Source organism: Watersipora subatra, chromosome 11 (assembly GCF_963576615.1).
Source record: "Watersipora subatra chromosome 11, tzWatSuba1.1, whole genome shotgun sequence".
NCBI lineage: Eukaryota > Metazoa > Bryozoa > Gymnolaemata > Cheilostomatida > Watersiporidae > Watersipora > Watersipora subatra.
In genome coordinates this window covers 39,705,480-39,723,882 of record NC_088718.1, presented here as the reverse complement: position 1 = coordinate 39,723,882, position 18,403 = coordinate 39,705,480, and the positions used below count along the sequence as shown (strand labels likewise).

The following is an 18,403-nucleotide window of genomic DNA, read 5'->3' as shown; positions in this document are numbered from 1 at the left end:
AAGTGGCAGGCAGCTACATTAACTGCCACTGTTTATAAGCTGTTTTTAACACCCGTGCAATGCTGGAATTCCGCTAGTATTATATATATGTACAGCAAGTTATTTATGGATGTCTATAGATTTGTTGTAATTTCCAGATGGCAGTTTATGGTGACGTTACTGTTGTCACAATAGTGCATTCTTGTGGCATGAAACATCCTCTAAGAGTAGCTCTATAGGTAGATCTATGAATGTATTGGTTTATACCTTCAATAAATCACGTTATGCTATATCTTGTATGTATGATGGGAAATGGAGTCATCAAAGACTAACTCGATGGACTTAGTTGATAAGCCAGACATGGTAGTCTCTCTCCATGAGTAAACTGAGTCATCTTTTATTTGAAAACCTTTTACATAATTTGATAGCAATATGTACATGATTACTTATGACGAGTATTTGTAATATACATGATAGTTACATGTTAAGAAACTGTATAAAAGTATCGTTTCTTCTGGGTATCAACAATATTTATTTATTTATTACATATTATATTATTACATATATATATACTCGTTCTGATTATATATGTAATTGTAAACTACCAAAAAGTTAAAACCATTGAAGGGTTCCAGTAGAGAACTGAAAGCTGTATTTCTGTCTTTGTGAATGCGGTATTTCTATTGCAGTTTACAGTAATGTCACTGTTGTCACAAAGCTACATTCTTGTTGCATGAAACATCATCTATGAGTAACTCTATAGGTAGATCTATGGGTGTATTGGTTTTTCAGGTTGCAGGATGGCTGACACTAGAATATGTGACAAGTTGCATACAAAACGGCTCTGTGGTGTGGAACTGGAAAAGTAAGTATATTCACTTACTTTGTAATAATATAAAACTTTGGATCCTCTTCATCAACAAAGTCGACACTTAACAAAGTTTAAGGAAATTTAGAATCCAGTGTTCAAAGACCGTGCATTATGGGTAATAAAACTAGATGATTGCATCAGATCAGAACTGCTTAGTCCTATAGTTAGGTGCGCGTGTTTGCATACTTGCAATAGCATTTGTTGTGAGTTCAATTCCAGTAGGGTGGAGTTTTTTATTGCAAGATTTTAATCAATCTATCTGGACACACCAACGGCCGAAAACAACAGACAAGCAAAAAACAAAAAACAAATTTTGGGATTTATATATGAAAGATGAATGACAGCTTTTCTAAATTTGTATAAAGTATTCTTTCTGTTAACCAAATACAGATAATCCTTAATTTATAATCACCTCGACACACAAATCTTCTAGCCTATGATGCAGAATTTAAGAATCTATATTATCAAATGCCATATTGTCATTGCGTGCACATAAATGCTCTGCATTTCTACACTTTTTGCCTGATTTTGTTCAAATTTCACACGAATATGCTCTGTGCCTTCCGTCAGGTCACTTGACGTGTTCTTTGGTTTCAAACCTCCATCTGATTCCTGAGTAGAAGCCTCTGAAACACCAACAGAAATCTGATCGTAAATGAAAAGAGTCCTGGGCATAACCTGGCTTACTGCTACTCTGAAGTAATTCTCAATTGTACTTCTAATGTTCGATATTTCTCTAAACGAAACAGCTTAATAAAAAAGTGATATGACAACAAAAAGGCTTCGTGGTGTGCATCTGAAACGGTACAAAGGTACAAAACTCTGTTTATGGAGTTTATATACTCGGTAGTGACAAAATTTCTTATGAAAAACTTGAACTATTTCTAAACTTGCTAGAGCATATTTTAAAAAAACTATTGTAAACTTATGAAAATTTTAAAAAAATAATATTGGCTTTAGCTCTGTCAAAGGAAACGGTCAGCAACCCAGAGAAATCTTTTGTTCAGGGTTATGCTCTATTCTACAATGCAACCACATCATACCTAAAAATCAGTTAGCATATCTTCCTAATATTTTTAACAGAGTTATGACGCATTAGAAATGCACTGCGTCATTGCAGTGAAGTACCCAGTAATTGTGCACTTCATTACGACTTTCTAATACGCAGTAAACATTTGCTGCTATTGCAATTGCCCTCTTGCTGCAAATTGCCTGCCTTGCCTACTGCTCATTTATGTTTATGACGCATTACCTGAATGCGTGCGATCTATGCATACTGCGAATGCACATTTTTCAAAACTTGAAACTCCATGTGTACAGTAACTGCGAATTTTTTATAAATGATTTACACTGGACGTATATATGCAACATGCAGTTTTTTATATGCAACTAGCTGAATACCTGGCATTGCATGAGTACTAAAAAATTTTTGGAAACAAAATTCATTTTTATTTAACATATACATATACCATTTATCATTCTAACTTTTAAATGAAGGCATTTGTTTATTTCTGTGTGTGTCTGGCCAATGTATAATTCATATGTTTGAAAGCTCGAGGCATAGCTAAAACAGGTTGTTGAAAAACATTTCTTACTTCATTGGTACAAGTTCACTTAAGATTTAAAACAGCTTATGAACAGGGGCAGGTAATGTAGTTGTCATAGACTAAGTATCTTTACCCAATAAATTTGAGTAACTTAAGCTAGTGACTTAAGCTAATATTTTAATCTATATATATACATCTCCAAGTTTGTGTATGTCTGTGTGTGTGTTTCGGTTTGTCCAGCTATAGCTACTAAAATCTTGGAATTAAAAGCTTGCATACTGCTAGATTTGATTTCGGAACCTCCGGTTTGCCAAGCAAATATCTTACCAATTAAGCTACACAAAATTGATGGATTCATTGGGCGACATATGTTGCCATGTAAGTAGAAATATGCTACCGCTCTCCGTTATGACACACCGTCATTTATGCTTGCTCGCAAAACTCTTATTAGTAAGAGATGTAGATAACTAGCTTACTCAAGTTAGCCTTTGGCAATGTGCCAGGCTAATGGCAGGTGGCAAGCAACTACACTACCTGTCACTGTTTATAGGCGGATTTTTAACACCCGTGCAACGCCAAGCATTCCGCTAGTCTTTACTATAATAAGACCTGCGTTCATCCTTACTTTCGCCGAAGCCAGCTGAAAGCTGATAGAAAAAAGATTGCACCTCACAGAGATTCAACCTGTACATTCAGATGCACAGAGGTAAAGCCAGGCGCACTACCATTTAACTATGCAGCCCCTTGTCACATTTTTCGGTTCTTGACCAACTCGGTTTTCGACCAAAGATTTTGAGATTTGTTCGTCTCGGATCTCGAACATAAATCTGGGTCTCAACCACACCATAGCTCATGAGCATAGGAATCGGAATAGCTCCGGAAACAGCATGGAAACATTCGTTAACAAACGGAGAAGCAATTTGCGCTTCATAAATCTTTTACAAAAAGGGAAGAACCATCTTTGATGACATCTCCTTTACCGAAGAGACTTCCTAGGGAGATAACCCCTCCAGCCTATTTACCCTAAATTATTTTGGAGGAGGATTCTCTTTCAAATATGTGAACTAAACGTGCCATTGCTGTTTATATTTTCTTTTTTCTGCGATTTTTTATGTAACTGATCTGTTGCATTTTTTTGCTGTTTCATTATCAATTTCTGCAATTTTTGATATTGTACGTTAACCTTTAATGTTTTTGATGTTATAAAAGCAAAACATACAAAATGTTTACTCTCGTTTTCTTTTTCCATCATCATAAATAGAAAACCTTTTATTAAAATTAAACATCTATATCTACCTGTTTTTATTTATAGTATGCAGTATACAGTACAGCTTATGGTGTAAAATGTTGAAAAAACGCATTACCGAATTATTTTTCTCACCTTGGAACGGATGAAAACTTACATAAATTTACTCTAATAAGAAAAATTGTTTCGGATCTCGAACAACTCGATTTTCAAACAACCTTCTGGAACAGATTATGTTTGAGAACCGAGGTTCCACTGTATAGTTATTACACATCATAATCTCTCACATCGCATGGAACTGCAAGCTTGCTAGTAACCAATAGTATTTTTGCAGTTAACGTATTTTAAACAATCGCTATTCAATGGACACACACACACAGACAAAAAACAGACACTTAATTTGTATAAACAGATGAATACTATGTACCCTATATGTTATACACTGTATGTTACACACTACATGCTATACACTATATGTTGTACACTATATGTTATACAACTATATGTTATACACTATATGTTATACACTATATGTTATACACTATTTGTTATACACTACATGTTATACACTGTATGTTACACACTACATGCTATACACTATATGTTGTACACTATATGTTATACAACTATATGTTATACACTATATGTTATACCCTATATGTTATACACTATAACTATATGTTATACATATATGTTATACTTATATACTACATGTTAGTTGTAAGCTCATTTTTTATCCAAAACACCCATTCACTTTTATGTTGTCTCTGTAAAGCTGTTAATACATTGTTACAGCTACAAGAGATGCACAGAGGATGTACTGAGGGAGTCTGGGCAAGACTGTAGTGGTGTGTGTACTACTGCAAGCCGATTCTATTCAACACTTCTCTTCCAGTGGGACATGGACTGCAAACTTAGGGCAGCCATTGATGGTAGATGTCTAGACTACATCAACCTTTTCTGTTTCGGAGATTTGAAGGTTAGTTGATGATATGTAATGATAGATGTGACTGTAACAGGTGAGGTGACGCCTTTGTAAAAATCCATCATTGCAAATTGTAGCATATTGAGCTCAGGGTAAGCTACATGCTACAACCATAATCGTATATTGCGTTGTCATATATCATTAAACGTCGTACCGACATATATCGTATATCCACCACCGTATGTTTCAGTTTATAAACTTTCTGTTACTATAACCTTCAGTTTTATATCCTGACTCCTCCACAATGCTATTTGATCACCAATTTTTAAAACACGCCTGTTAAACTTACTCAATAATTCCTGGTTTCTGTTTTTTATTTTATTTTCTTTCTTTTAGTATGCACAAAAACATTATTTTGTTGATGATTACCACTGCCCATAAAAGCCATACATACGATGGTGTAAAATGGGCTGTGCATCAGATAAAACAACCCATAGAGTGGCAGCCAAGATACAAACAAAATAATCGGCAGTGAAAAGGTTTGGCATTTCAATGTATGCTTTTTCTACGAAGCTACGGTTTCTGGTAGTTGTTCGCTCCTAAAGTTACTTCTCTTCACAAGGATGCTGCCTTTCAGGGATGTGTAGCATTTGTTTGCTTACAAATTCCACAGTACCAACTTAAAGAAAGTATGGCAGCTGATCATCCGCTTTATTAGAGACAAAGGTGAACTTTATGAGCTGTTAATAAAGCAGACAACTCCTATTTATCTCAGCTTGAACTAGAGTAGATTGATGAAATGAGATCATCATTATTGCAGGATACAGACTTGAGCTGGGGGATATTTGATAGACTGAATGAGGATCCTGTGTTGCAAAATTTAGAAGAATTCTGTCCGTAAGTTGTCTCCTCTCCCCCGCATCTCTTAGCCTCTGCGCACTTTCCACAATCAGTTTGAACAGGATATATTAATGCCATTTACCTTTTCTGTATTCATATGTTGTTATATTATTTTTTGCAAGCTTATGCTCTCTTTATTATAAAAATATTGTTTATTTTTAACAGCAATTAAACTATACTTCCAAAGTTTTGAAGCTGTAAAAGTTACTGTTTCCATTTCATGGGATAACAACTTCCAATAATCTCTTTAATAGTCAGATACTATTCTAAGCTAGCATAGCATTGTGACAATTAGACCTTGAAGAGAAAATATTGATAGCTTAATTTACATAGCTTTAGTGATAGTCTAGTTTATGATATGGTTAACTACTGGGGTTTGATCAATTCTTGACATAGCGTGACAGGTGGTCAAATTACTATATGCGCAGGAGTGCGTAAAAACCAACTTACAGCAATTAGTAGTAATTGAAAAGATGACTAAATTATGCAATCTGCACCAATTGCCAAGAATTTTATGATAGAAACATGAGACAGCTTATAAGTTAGAAGAAAGACTATTTACATACCGAAATCTTTGGGTGTAATTCCTGTATAAATCTTTGCCTTCATTACGTTATTCATTGCACATTCATTCACAAGCACCTGACAAAGGAAATGTATTGCATTAAGGGTTCTCCCACATGTCACTGCCTCGTCCTAGATATCACTCTTATTTAATTTTATACATTTGACAAAAAATAATTTGGTCTCATATTTCATAAAAATTGTTTCCTATATAAAATTATCATCATCCAGTAATAGAACCCAATGTATTATGCAGAACAAATGCAAATGCCCGCGCATCACCAGGCTGTCCAGGCATTTGGCTAGTATATATATATATATATATATATATATATATATATATATATATATATATATATATATATATATATATATATATATATATATATATATATATATAGACAGATGGTGCAGTTGGTAAGGTATTGGGACAGTGATCAATGGGTCCTAGGTTCAAACCCCAACAACTACACCTTTCTGGTAGGTCCTTAGATATGATCTTTGCTTGTATATTGTTTATAACCTCTATGATGAGTGCAATAACCAAAGCCATGCTGGCTCAAATATCAATCAATCAAAGACCGTGCTGCCTGTAGCAGGACAAGGCAGTGTAAAAATGGGCTACTGGTTCAAAAACGGTTGAGTGCTCAAACTCCCAGGCCTCTGGTAGGAGACCCGAGTTAGAGCAGAACTTACCACCCAAATGGATTAACCGGGGTGAGGAAACATTTTTATTTTATATATGTATATATAATAGATAAAATATAGCAGTGGTCAGGCCTACTGCTAACAGCACTCTACGCTCTAAAAAGTGTGGAGTGTTATAACTAACTAAAGTGTTGGAATAGGTTAATGTTACTTATCTTTCTTCCAGATTGATGTTTTACTTTGGGGTCACTATATACATGTTGTATATATATATATATATATATATATATATATATATATATATATATATATATATATATATATATATATATATATACACAACATGAAACAGTCAACATGAAACAGAATGAAATAGATATATATATATCTATCTAATGAAATAAATAGATATATATATATCTGTTTCATTCTGTTTCATGTTGAATGATCACCCAAACAATCAACAATTAAAAAGACAAGACAAACAGTTACTGGCTTGCTTGACCTTGACCTTTATCAGGAGATGCAGTCAAACTATTTGTCAAACTATTTATTCAATTTAAATGGCTAACTGTTACTTTCCTTTTTTGTTTTTGTTTTACTATTGTTGTAAGGCCTAATTTGAAAAACATTTCTATTTGTGAAATGAAATTATTGCCAATAAAGTACTATATATATAAAAATGTGTTATACAATGATCAGTCAATAAGTTGTGGGAATTTTGTCAAAAACCTTTTTTTTTCATTCGAACTAGCAATTTAATAGGTAGGTGGAACAACAAAAGGGGTCTATAAAAAAGGAGATTACGTTGAAAAGTGAGAAAAACGTAAAGCTCTATCTTGTTGTAATAAAATGTTACGATAAAATTTCTGCTACTTATTGCCAGACCCTTGTAGTATATTTGAGATGCTAACCATTAACCTAAAGGTCTAATGTCATGCTTATACATCAATACAAAGTACATTATCGTAGACCCATCTTTAAAGTTCATGTATAGACTATGTTGTTTAAATACATGTACCAATCTATTAAGGGTGTTTTAAATGGTAACTGCTATTTTATTTTTATAAACTACCAATCAACAATTCAGAAGATAATTGTCTGGAAATGAAGCACTGCTGTTGGTTTACATAATTAAATTTCTATATAATTTTAAGGTTTTATAACAACTTTTCATCTATATCTCTATTAGTAAAAATTTGTTGTTTCTCTGTTTATTTATGATCAGAAAAAAAAGTAGTAGAGATTTTTCATTATAAAATTAGACTTAAAGGTATACCAATACTTAGGGTAGAGATGCTTTCAATAGCAGACAACTTCAAAGTTTTTAGAGTTTAATATATTCATCATCATATCTGTTGTAAAATGATCCTGTGAAAATATTGACAGGACTTTGGAGGAGCCAATAGAGTGCTTACAAGACACTGTTGATTCTTCGCTAATGTATTTTGGGTTCAACTTGACAAAGCCCTGCATGAGCGTTGAACAAGAAATTGGAGAAATCCAACAACAATGGAGGGACATCATTTATCCACTCTGTCAAGGAAGGTCACAAGAAGCTGTATGTTGTCTTCTCTCTGATCCCTTCTCATTTGTATATCATTTCTTTGACTCTTTCAGCTGTACTTATACTTGTAATAACAGCTGGCGTGTTTTCAGATTCCTTCTGTTAATTCCATTCAACTACGTAAAGAAAGTCTGTTGATAGTTAAAAGATAATTTGCCAGGGCTTATGTGTACCTATAAACGTGGAGTTATTGTTTACATAAGATTTTCAAAGACGAGTGAAGAAAGTTATTATATTATGGAAGAGAGAAAGATTTACGATTTACAAGTAAATCCAATTATGACATTTTTGTATCTTTTAAACATGTTTTGTGAACAGCATGCAGTCAGTCAATGTAGCCTACTAAACGTTTCGGCAACAATTTTCATTGAAATATTGTCGAGGCATGAATGTATTCGCTGTCAGCAGTATTTCTGTAATTCCCTGCTCATGTACCTAAAGCATTGAAAAAATTAGCTAATTCTCTTACAATAAGGGGTCCATGTTGAAGATAACTACTGGAAGATCTGCTATACTGAGCAGAGCTAAATATTTAAGAGCGACAACATTTGTCATAGAGTAATTTTATGCAGAGAGCAATGATACTTATAGATTATTGATAAATATAGAAAACAGTAAGTTTTCAATAAGTTTTCAGTAAGTAGAAGACAGTAAGTTTCCAATATTTCAGATTCTGATTGGCGGCTCGAAAGACACAAAATATTTGACCAAAAGTGGTTCAATTTATTTGTAGGACTATGTCAATGTGAATGACCTGTGTGGTGAGATGCCAATGACAGAAAGAATACCATCCACTACCACGCCTACTACCACATCCACTACCACGCCTACTACCAGTATTCATGTTAATATGACTAACACTAGCAATGTCACCACAAATATTTCTTCAAACACAGAAACTACAACTGGATACATGTCAAACGGCAATTGTATGTTTACAAACCATTGCAAGTATTTTGCATATAAATATCTATATACATATATTATTTATATATAGGTGTTTCAATGCTGTGTTTATTTCTGTGTAGTTCCTGCTGTACCGCTCTATACTGATCGCAATAGTCTTGCTACCCATGTCTAACTCTAATTTAGAAACACGATGCTTTTTCATTATTTTTTCGTTAGAGCGGATTTTTTCTGCCACACGATATCAACAATCACTTCTCCCGAAATTAAAATTTGGCGATTTGTATACTGATCATATACGCTATTAAGAGATATACATTGCTCTCCATGGCGAGTTCAGTGTTATCTGTTATGGTAAAAACGGATTCGTAAACGGATAAATGATGAAGTTTTAGTTAAAAGTTTACTAAAATATATAATAAAACTTCTTTTAAGTATCTGTTTAGTAAGCTAAATTCTTTTAAATTAGATTCATCGTTTATGTTACACGTCTGTCTCGAAGGTAAGAACTCTTCACGTAGTACATTTTAATGTCATATTATCTTGCAGACTATAACCACAAAATGCACTGAAGTTATTGTAGGTACCTATGGTTACTATGGTTACTAAGGTTAACAAATTGTTTTGTTACTATCTTTTTAAGATGATGATTTTGATTATTTTTATCAGAAGGTGACTGCATTATATAATTACTACGGGTCTCTATGCCAACACTGCGAAATGCGAAAATGGGCATGCCAATTTTCACATGCCAACACTGAAATGAACTCAAATCATATAATTGTATACCAAATAATTTTTTATCGAAATCGTATCAAAGCAGACTATATTTAGCCATTACTTGCTAATGATAACACATTTACATTTAAACACCTTTATATTTTTATTTTTCCTCTCAATTTACTTTATAATAAAATTTTAATATAATTTTCTCATTCTATGAAGTTTACAAATTAAAATGTATATGTTAAATAAAAATAATCTTCTGTCCAAAGACTTTTTCATGACTCGGGCAATGCCGGGCAATCACTTAGTATATATATACATACATATATATATATACTAGGTGAATGTATATGGTATATATATACTATATACATTCACCTAGTATATATATATCTATATATACTAGATGAATGTATATAGTATATATATATATCTATATACACTAGGTGAATGTATATAGTATATATATATAAATATATATATATACAGTCAAACATGGATAACTCGAACTTCAAGGGACCGAGCAAAAGTGTTCGAATTATCAGAGCATTCAAGTTATCAGAGCACTGTCACAAGTCCATATATTTACTTATTTATTAGTAGATACATGTACATATACAAACTATAATATAAATCAAAAGCACAAATGGCTTGTTTCAAATTAAATGCTTCTAATGTAAAGTTTAAAACGTTTTCATGAAAAAGTATAGAGATTTTTCTACCACTTGAGATTGGTTTGTTGTTTGAGGTGATGTTATTGCCAGGACGTTTTTCAGATTGACATTGGCAAAACTTGATCGTTGTTGAAATGCTCAAAAGAAAAGACTTTTTTTTCTTTTGGGGTTTTACCCACGATCAATTTTGCCGTTTTTTCTTGAAGTTTATGCAGATTACCTTACTTTACCTGGGATTCGTTAAGAGCAACACTCCGAGGCAGTTCAATTAGAAGTTTTACGAGGTTTTACGGTACATTCTATATCACTCACGCTTTTTTAATAGATACTTATTGAATGTACACATGTATTCTGTGTTTAGGTCAAACGATGAATAGTTTTTTGTAGCTCAGACAACGTATACGTTTAATTACAACATTTTTTAAGACGTTTTAAACATTCAACATTCCGACGTTGATTCAACACGGAATCAACGTCGGAAAACTATTCATCACGGGCTAGCCGAGTCACGCACTCAAGGATTTTCGCCACGCACATACAAAACAACATGCGATTTTTGTTTTGTATGTGCGTGGCGAAAATCCTTGCGCCCGTGACCCGGCTAGCCCGTTCTATTCATCGTATAGCAGTATAAATCAAATTTCACCAAACCTTTAGAACAGTCGTTGACAAAAATATTTTGCCGATGGAGGTAATAACGACGCTTATGAATTACGAAAAGATGAAGTTTACCTCTATGGCTTTGAATAAAGTGATTTTCTAAAGCGAAAACAACCGTTTCGGTAGCTGTTGGGCAAAAAAACAGTTCGAATTAACAGTGTTGAGTTCGAGTTATCTATAGCAATTTATCATTACGTGGGAACGGACCAAAGGAAATGTTCGAATTAACCATGTGTTCGAGCTATCCGTGAACGAGTTATCCATGTTTGACTGTATATATATATATATATATATATATATATATATATATATATATATATATATATATATATATATATATATATATATATATATATATACAGTGAAACTCGGATAACTCAAACTTCAAGGGACCGAGCAAAAGTGTTCGAATTATCAGAGTGTTCAAGTTATCAGAGCACTGTCACAAGTCCATGTATTTACTCATTTATTAGTAGATACATGAACATATACAAACTATAATATAAATCAAAAGCACAAATGGCTTGTTTCAAATTAAATGCTTCTAATGTAAAGTTTAAAACGCTTTTATCAAAAAGTATAGAGATTTTTCTATCACTTGAGATTGGTTTGTTGTTTGAGGTGATGTTATTGCCAGGACGTTTTTTAGATTGACATTGGCAAAACTTGATCGTTGCTGAAATGCTCAAAGAAAAGACATCTTTTTCTTTTGAGCGTTTTACCCACGATCAATTTTGCCGATCTTTCTTGAAGTTTATGGAAAGATTACCTTACTTTACCTGGGATTCGTTAAGAGCAACACTCCGAGGCAGTTCAATTAAAAGTTTTACGAGGTTTTACGGTACATCGCATATCACTCACGCTTTTTGAATGGATATTTATTGAATGTACACACGTATTTTGTGTTTAGGTCAAACGATGAATAGTTTTTTTAGCTAAGACAACGTATACGTTTGACTACAACAATTCTTATGACGTTTTAAACATTCAACATTCCGACGTTAATTCAACACGGAATCAACGTCGGAAAACTATTCATCACCGGTTAGCCGGGTCACGCACTCAAGGATTTTTGCCACGCAAATACAAAACAAAAACAACATGCTGTTTTTGTTTTGTATGTGCGTGGCGAAAATCCTTGCGCCCGTGACCCGGCTAGCCCGTTCTATTCATTGTATAGCAGTATAAATCAAATTTCACCAAACCTTTAGAACAGTCGTTGACAAAAATATTTTGCCGATGGAGGTAATAACGACGCTTATGAATTACGAAAAGTTGAGGTTTACCTCTATGGCTTTGAATAAAGTGATTTTCTAAAGCGATAGCAACCGTTTCGGTAGCCGTTGGGCAAAAAACAGTTCGTTATAACAGTGTTGAATTCGAGTTATATAGAGCCATTTATCATTGCGTGGGAACGGACCAAGCAAATCCAGTCGAGTTAACCATGTGTTCGCTATATCCGAGGGCGAGTTATCCATGTTTCACTGTATATATATATATATATATATATATATATATATATATATATATATATATATATATATATGTATGTATATATATATATATGTATGTATATATATATAAATTTGTTTCCTCACCCCGGTTAGCCCGTATGGGTGATAATTTCTGCTCTAACTCGGGTCTCCTACCAAAGACCTGGAAGTTTGAGCACTCGCCTCAAGATCTTAGCTGTTCCCAGTAGCGCACTTTTCTGCAACTCACCTGAGTTGATTGCTGTTGGTATTTGGGCAAGCCACATTTTATGCGCCGGTGTTATTGCGCCCACTGCCCCAATGACTACTGGGATTACAGTTGTTCCTACATCCCAGCATTTTTCAATCTCCTCTCCAAGAGGGAGATATTTCTCTACCTTTTCTTTTTCTTTGCTGTCTATATTGTAGTCGTTGGGTACTGCGATATCTATTACAGTAGCTCTCTTGTTCTCCTTGTCCACCACCACTATATCTGGTTGGTTTGCTAGGACATGCTTGTCAGTCCGGATGTAGAAGTCCCAGAGGATCTTAGCGCGATCACTTTCATTGACCTTACCATATATATATATATGGTAAGGTCAATGATGAAGACCACAATGGAAAAACCAGTGATGTCACACTTTGGCAGTTTTGAGAAAATCAATTTTTAAGTTTTGAGACTGGCTCATGCAATGAAAATAGAGTTTATGACAAAGACAAGTAATTTTATTGACAAATACATAGTTTTTTGCTTATAAAATAACATTTTTAACTCTGGATATTGGTTTTTTTGTAATTCAGTTGTCCAAAATGAACACGCATGTTGGCAACGGACATCACCTATTTTTCCATATGAATGCACTAAAAGGGTTTTGCTAAATAAAAATTGGCAATGGACTGGTCATAGTGCAAGTTAATTGAGTTCAACGAGGAAGCTTAGATGGTTTTTCAATAGCACTCTCGATGTAACTGCCATTCCATGATTTTCTATAAAACGCCATGAGCTTGCTTTCCGTATTCGCAACTTTCACTTGATGTATAGGCCTAGTTTACATTGGGCAAGTTGTCTGGTACATCTTTTTAAGATATTCTGAGTTATTGAAGAATTTTGAGCTGTTAAGATGAATTACATTAAAGGGTTTAGGATGTTTGCGAGCATTTTAAAACAACTTTACCCAATCAGACGGTAGATCTACATCTGACTTGCAATTCACCGCATTCATGTCTCAATCACATTCCATGTAAGAATGTCCACGCATTGGATAGCTTATTGTGATCTTGTTAAAAAAGTTTTCTCATGCACAAGCCAATGAAAATAGCATCTGCACAGAAATATATAAGTAGAGGAACTCAAGATTGTTACAACACTGGCTTGTAGCAATATTGTATTGTATTACTGTATGTTTTAGTATATTAATATAATACTAGTACTATATTTCATTATAATATATAGTACTATGTTGTATTATCATGGAGTGGCAAAGAATAAAAAGCATCCGAGTTAAAACTTTTGACATCAAAAGTTTAGGTTGACAGAAGCAGCCAAAGTAACTGAAGCGTAAAAACATGTAACCAACTGGTTTTTATTTTATTCAGTTTCATACACGCAATTGTAACTGAAGTGCAGGTTTGATTCAACAACTTACCATTGCTGAATGTAATAGTTCCTTTTGGTTATAAAATATTAAACAGAACAAATGCCATCGTGCGCAACATGGCAGGAAATTTGTAACTGAAGAGATGTTAATGCCCTACATTCGATTCCTTTTTAGCACACTTTATATGTTTTATGCAGTTAAAATATACACAGTTTAAAAGCCTTGGTTCAGCTCCTGTTCCTTTTAGAATCTTAAATTCAAAACTTTGATGACAAACATAATCCTCCCTTTGTCTGCTTTAACTTTATTTCTCAGACACTTGTGAGTTTTGGTTGCAAAGAACAAAGGCTATCAGAGCCAAAGTGTTAATCGCATAAACAACCCTAGCAGCTGGTTAGTTAGCAGCAAAGCTACTTAGAAATAAATCACCATTATGTCAGTTATATTCAAAAGCATTTGTCTCTTGCTCAAGTATACCAGGTCTGATAGACTATGTCTGGCCAACCAAACTATGTGCATGATCAATTAAACCAGACTTTGTTCGCCCATATAAATGACGAGTCATCTTTCCCTAAAAGGGGTAGATGACTCCTCATTTTTATAATAGATTTTCCTTAAAGCCATTTAAAGTAACCTGGTGAATTGTAGCTTGTAGTGAATGTGAAAAACTAGCAGACAGATCTATAGATGATTTTACTACCTACCGGATCTTCAATGAGTATGAGAGAAATAACGTACCAAACCCGTGGATGGAGGCAGGAATAAAGAGCTGCGAGTAAGTTATTTTATTCTTCTTGCTTTCATTTTACTTACCTTTGTAGCTCTTTACTTACATTTGTAGTTTTTTACTTACTTTTGATATATTGAGTAAGCTAAACTAAAAGGCTAAAGGTTACATTCTTGAGAAAATCCCTTTCTACACAACAGTCTAAATATGTATGATAACAGTTTTAATTTAGCAAACATTAGATAAAATGTTTGCTAGATTCAACTGAATCTGACCAGAACCTCTGTTATAGTTTTTACTGCTCAAGAATCTGTATTATTATACTGATTATGTCTTCAAACAACTCCCTATTCTGACATTCATGCTGTTAGTCTGACCTATAGAGTAAACAACTTCTGATGGAGTAGACAGCTTGATAGATATTTGCTACGATATCAGCAGATAGTTAAAGCTCATATCTGATATGGTAATAGATCCGTAGTAACCTTGACCTTATTTATTGAGCCAATTATTATGCCATGACAGGATAGATAGCCAAGTTGCTTGCTTGCCCTCTTGTATAGTACAACTATAAGATCTTACATAGCCCACTGCATACCTTTCACCTCGATGCATCTTTATACAAAGCCATAGACTGAGTCAGTCTTTTCTATTTAAAAGGCTCCTGCTAAACTAAAGGGTTCATTTATTTTAGGAGAAGCTTATGTACCTAGTGCCAGACCTACTATTCTATTGCAATTATTACTGAAAAAAGCCCAGTTTGCCAATTAATCTATATTCTTCGCCTACGATTCTTCACTAGTTGCTTTATTTTAAGCTATTCCGATATGCTTATCGGTGTTTTTAGCATGTTTGTAGGTGTTTTTATCGGTGTTTTTTTTAAAATCAGTGGATGGCAACTAATTATATATCCAGTAGGTGCTAACCTGTATTTCTTTTCACCGTTTACTGTATTTCAGAGAATTCCGATGGGCGTATCAGTGTTTCCAGCACTGTAAGGATGATCTTGAGCCAGGGGTTGAGTATAGCTACCCTCCTCGCTACAGTCATCTTGAGGCTATTCTATATAAATACTGCGAGCCACGATGGTCACCTACTAAGAGTATGTAACACCTTGTAGTCAGTCAGTCAGTCAGTCAGTCAGTCAGTCAGTCAGTCAGTCAGTCAGTCAGTCAGTCAGTCAGTCAGTCAGTCAAACGAACACCTTGTAGTCAGTCAAACCTAAGGAAGCACAATTGTAAAAAATTAATTAATCAGGAGCAAACGACTTCCTATTTTGTATCTCAGGCTCTCATTCAGATCCTGAGCATCTTGAAAATGTAATAATGATGAAAAACCTAATTTGATATATTATAGATATTAGATCTATTATCAATATTATAGATTTATTATCTATAACATTTATACATTATTATATATAACTATTGTATTTATGCATCTTTATAGGTATTTTTTAGACTTACTCATACCTCATGTAGTTGTGTTGTTGTAGTGTAATCTGAAATAAAAGTCTTACTTCAGAAGTTATTATTGAAAAGCTTTTTGTAGATATCTTAAGTTAATTGTACGTTTTCTCACAGTTGCATATGTTTACAAAATGTTAGAGCCACTCTAAGAGTTTGGAAATCTTTACTACAATTGTTACTAAAATATTAAGTCCGCCATTTTGTCGCCATGCTTGGAGCTTAGGGAAAAGTATTGTTTTTAACGGAATTCAAACTCCTGACTTTCGGCTTCGAAGACCAGGACTCTACTATCTGCACACAACAATTACTGCCTTGCCTCACTCTGTACAGTTAGGCTGCCAGAGTGCTAATTAGTAAAAAATGGCTGCCAATAAGAATGCAAAAGGTATGGCTTTGTTCTGAAATGGGTGACAAAGTTTTAAATAAAGTAGGCTTGTTAACATGTTATGACTAGAATACATAATTATAGTCATATGTGTAGGCCTACTATAGTTAGCCATAGTTTTTAATTATTTGTGCATGATTGTTTCAGGTAGGAGCTGTGTTCTTTAGCTAACAAAAATGTTTGATTTGGTTTTTAATAACTGTGATGTTAACAAATATATGGAGGCATAAAAATGAGGCAAGTCTAGACAGAGCATTCACACAAACCAAAATCATATTTTCTACTGTTGTCGAACTTTTTATGACTTTGTGTAATATAAAATGAGATGTGGGCATATTATTATATATTATTATTAATATATTTTGCAATAAAAAAATAATACGGTAAAAAGATAAAAAAAGTTGGCTGCCAGAAAACTTTTGTAATTTTTACTCAAAACAAAGGATTAAAATCTTGGCATCATTTATTTCGTTGAAGTTTTGTCAATTGTATTGCCAATGATTTATTGGCACAACTCTCTATAGTACACTCTGGCCATGATATTAAACACACCAGATAAAATAATTGTATTAATTAATTGCTAAAATTTAATCTAGAGAGAACGGCTTGGAAACAACTTTTTACAAATGACAAACTTAGAGGAACTGTGAAGGCACCTGTATAAACATGCCATAACCAAGAAAGAAACAAGATGGGTAAATGAATAAATTTGTAAATTATTGCGTAAACTACGAAAAGGGAAAACAATTAAAAACTCATCAAAAACACATTTTGTGTAATACTTTACAGATATTTCATATAAATATATACGTGTATATATGAACATTTCAATGGCTGTGTTCTGTCTGTTGTTTGGTCTGTTCAGGTAGGCCTATAGCTATTAAAATTTTAGAATAAAACATCTTTATCGCAGAAGATTTGATCTCAGAACCTCCCGTTTCCCAGACAATATGCTAAACCATGTGTTGCTTTGGGTGAAAATATGCAAACCGCTCTACATGGCGCAACATGATTATATGTTTGCTCCCACGGCTTTTATTACTAGCTTGCTGGAATTCGCCATTGGCAATTTGCCAGGCTAATGGCAAGTGGCAGGCAGCTACATTAACTGCCACTGTTTATAAGCTGTTTTTAACACCCGTGCAATGCCGGAATTCCGCTAGTATTATATATATGTACAGCAAGTTATTTATGGATGTCTATAGATTTGTTGTAATTTCCAGATGGCAGTTTATGGTGACGTTACTGTTGTCACAATAGTGCATTCTTGTGGCATGAAACATCCTCTAAGAGTAGCTCTATAGGTAGATCTATGAATGTATTGGTTTATACCTTCAATAAATCACGTTATGCTATATCTTGTATGTATGATGGGAAATGGAGTCATCAAAGACTAACTCGATGGACTTAGTTGATAAGCCAGACATGGTAGTCTCTCTCCATGAGTAAACTGAGTCATCTTTTATTTGAAAACCTTTTACATAATTTGATAGCAATATGTACATGATTACTTATTACGAGTATTTGTAATATACATGATAG

General features: G+C 33.7%; 1 protein-coding gene across 2 annotated transcripts in view; it reads left to right on the top strand.

The window, feature by feature from the left end:
• The window catches only part of LOC137408260 (uncharacterized), a 48,531-nt gene that overhangs the window by 10,578 nt on the left and 19,550 nt on the right, over window positions 1–18,403 (top strand). For both annotated transcript variants that reach the window (XM_068094704.1, XM_068094703.1), the window contains exons 6-12: window positions 772–844; window positions 4,439–4,622; window positions 5,389–5,465; window positions 8,070–8,241; window positions 8,981–9,176; window positions 14,932–15,058; window positions 15,970–16,112. In XM_068094704.1, coding sequence (XP_067950805.1) covers window positions 772–844; window positions 4,439–4,622; window positions 5,389–5,465; window positions 8,070–8,241; window positions 8,981–9,176; window positions 14,932–15,058; window positions 15,970–16,112 — 972 coding nt within the window. The remainder of the gene's footprint in view (window positions 1–771; window positions 845–4,438; window positions 4,623–5,388; window positions 5,466–8,069; window positions 8,242–8,980; window positions 9,177–14,931; window positions 15,059–15,969; window positions 16,113–18,403) is intronic.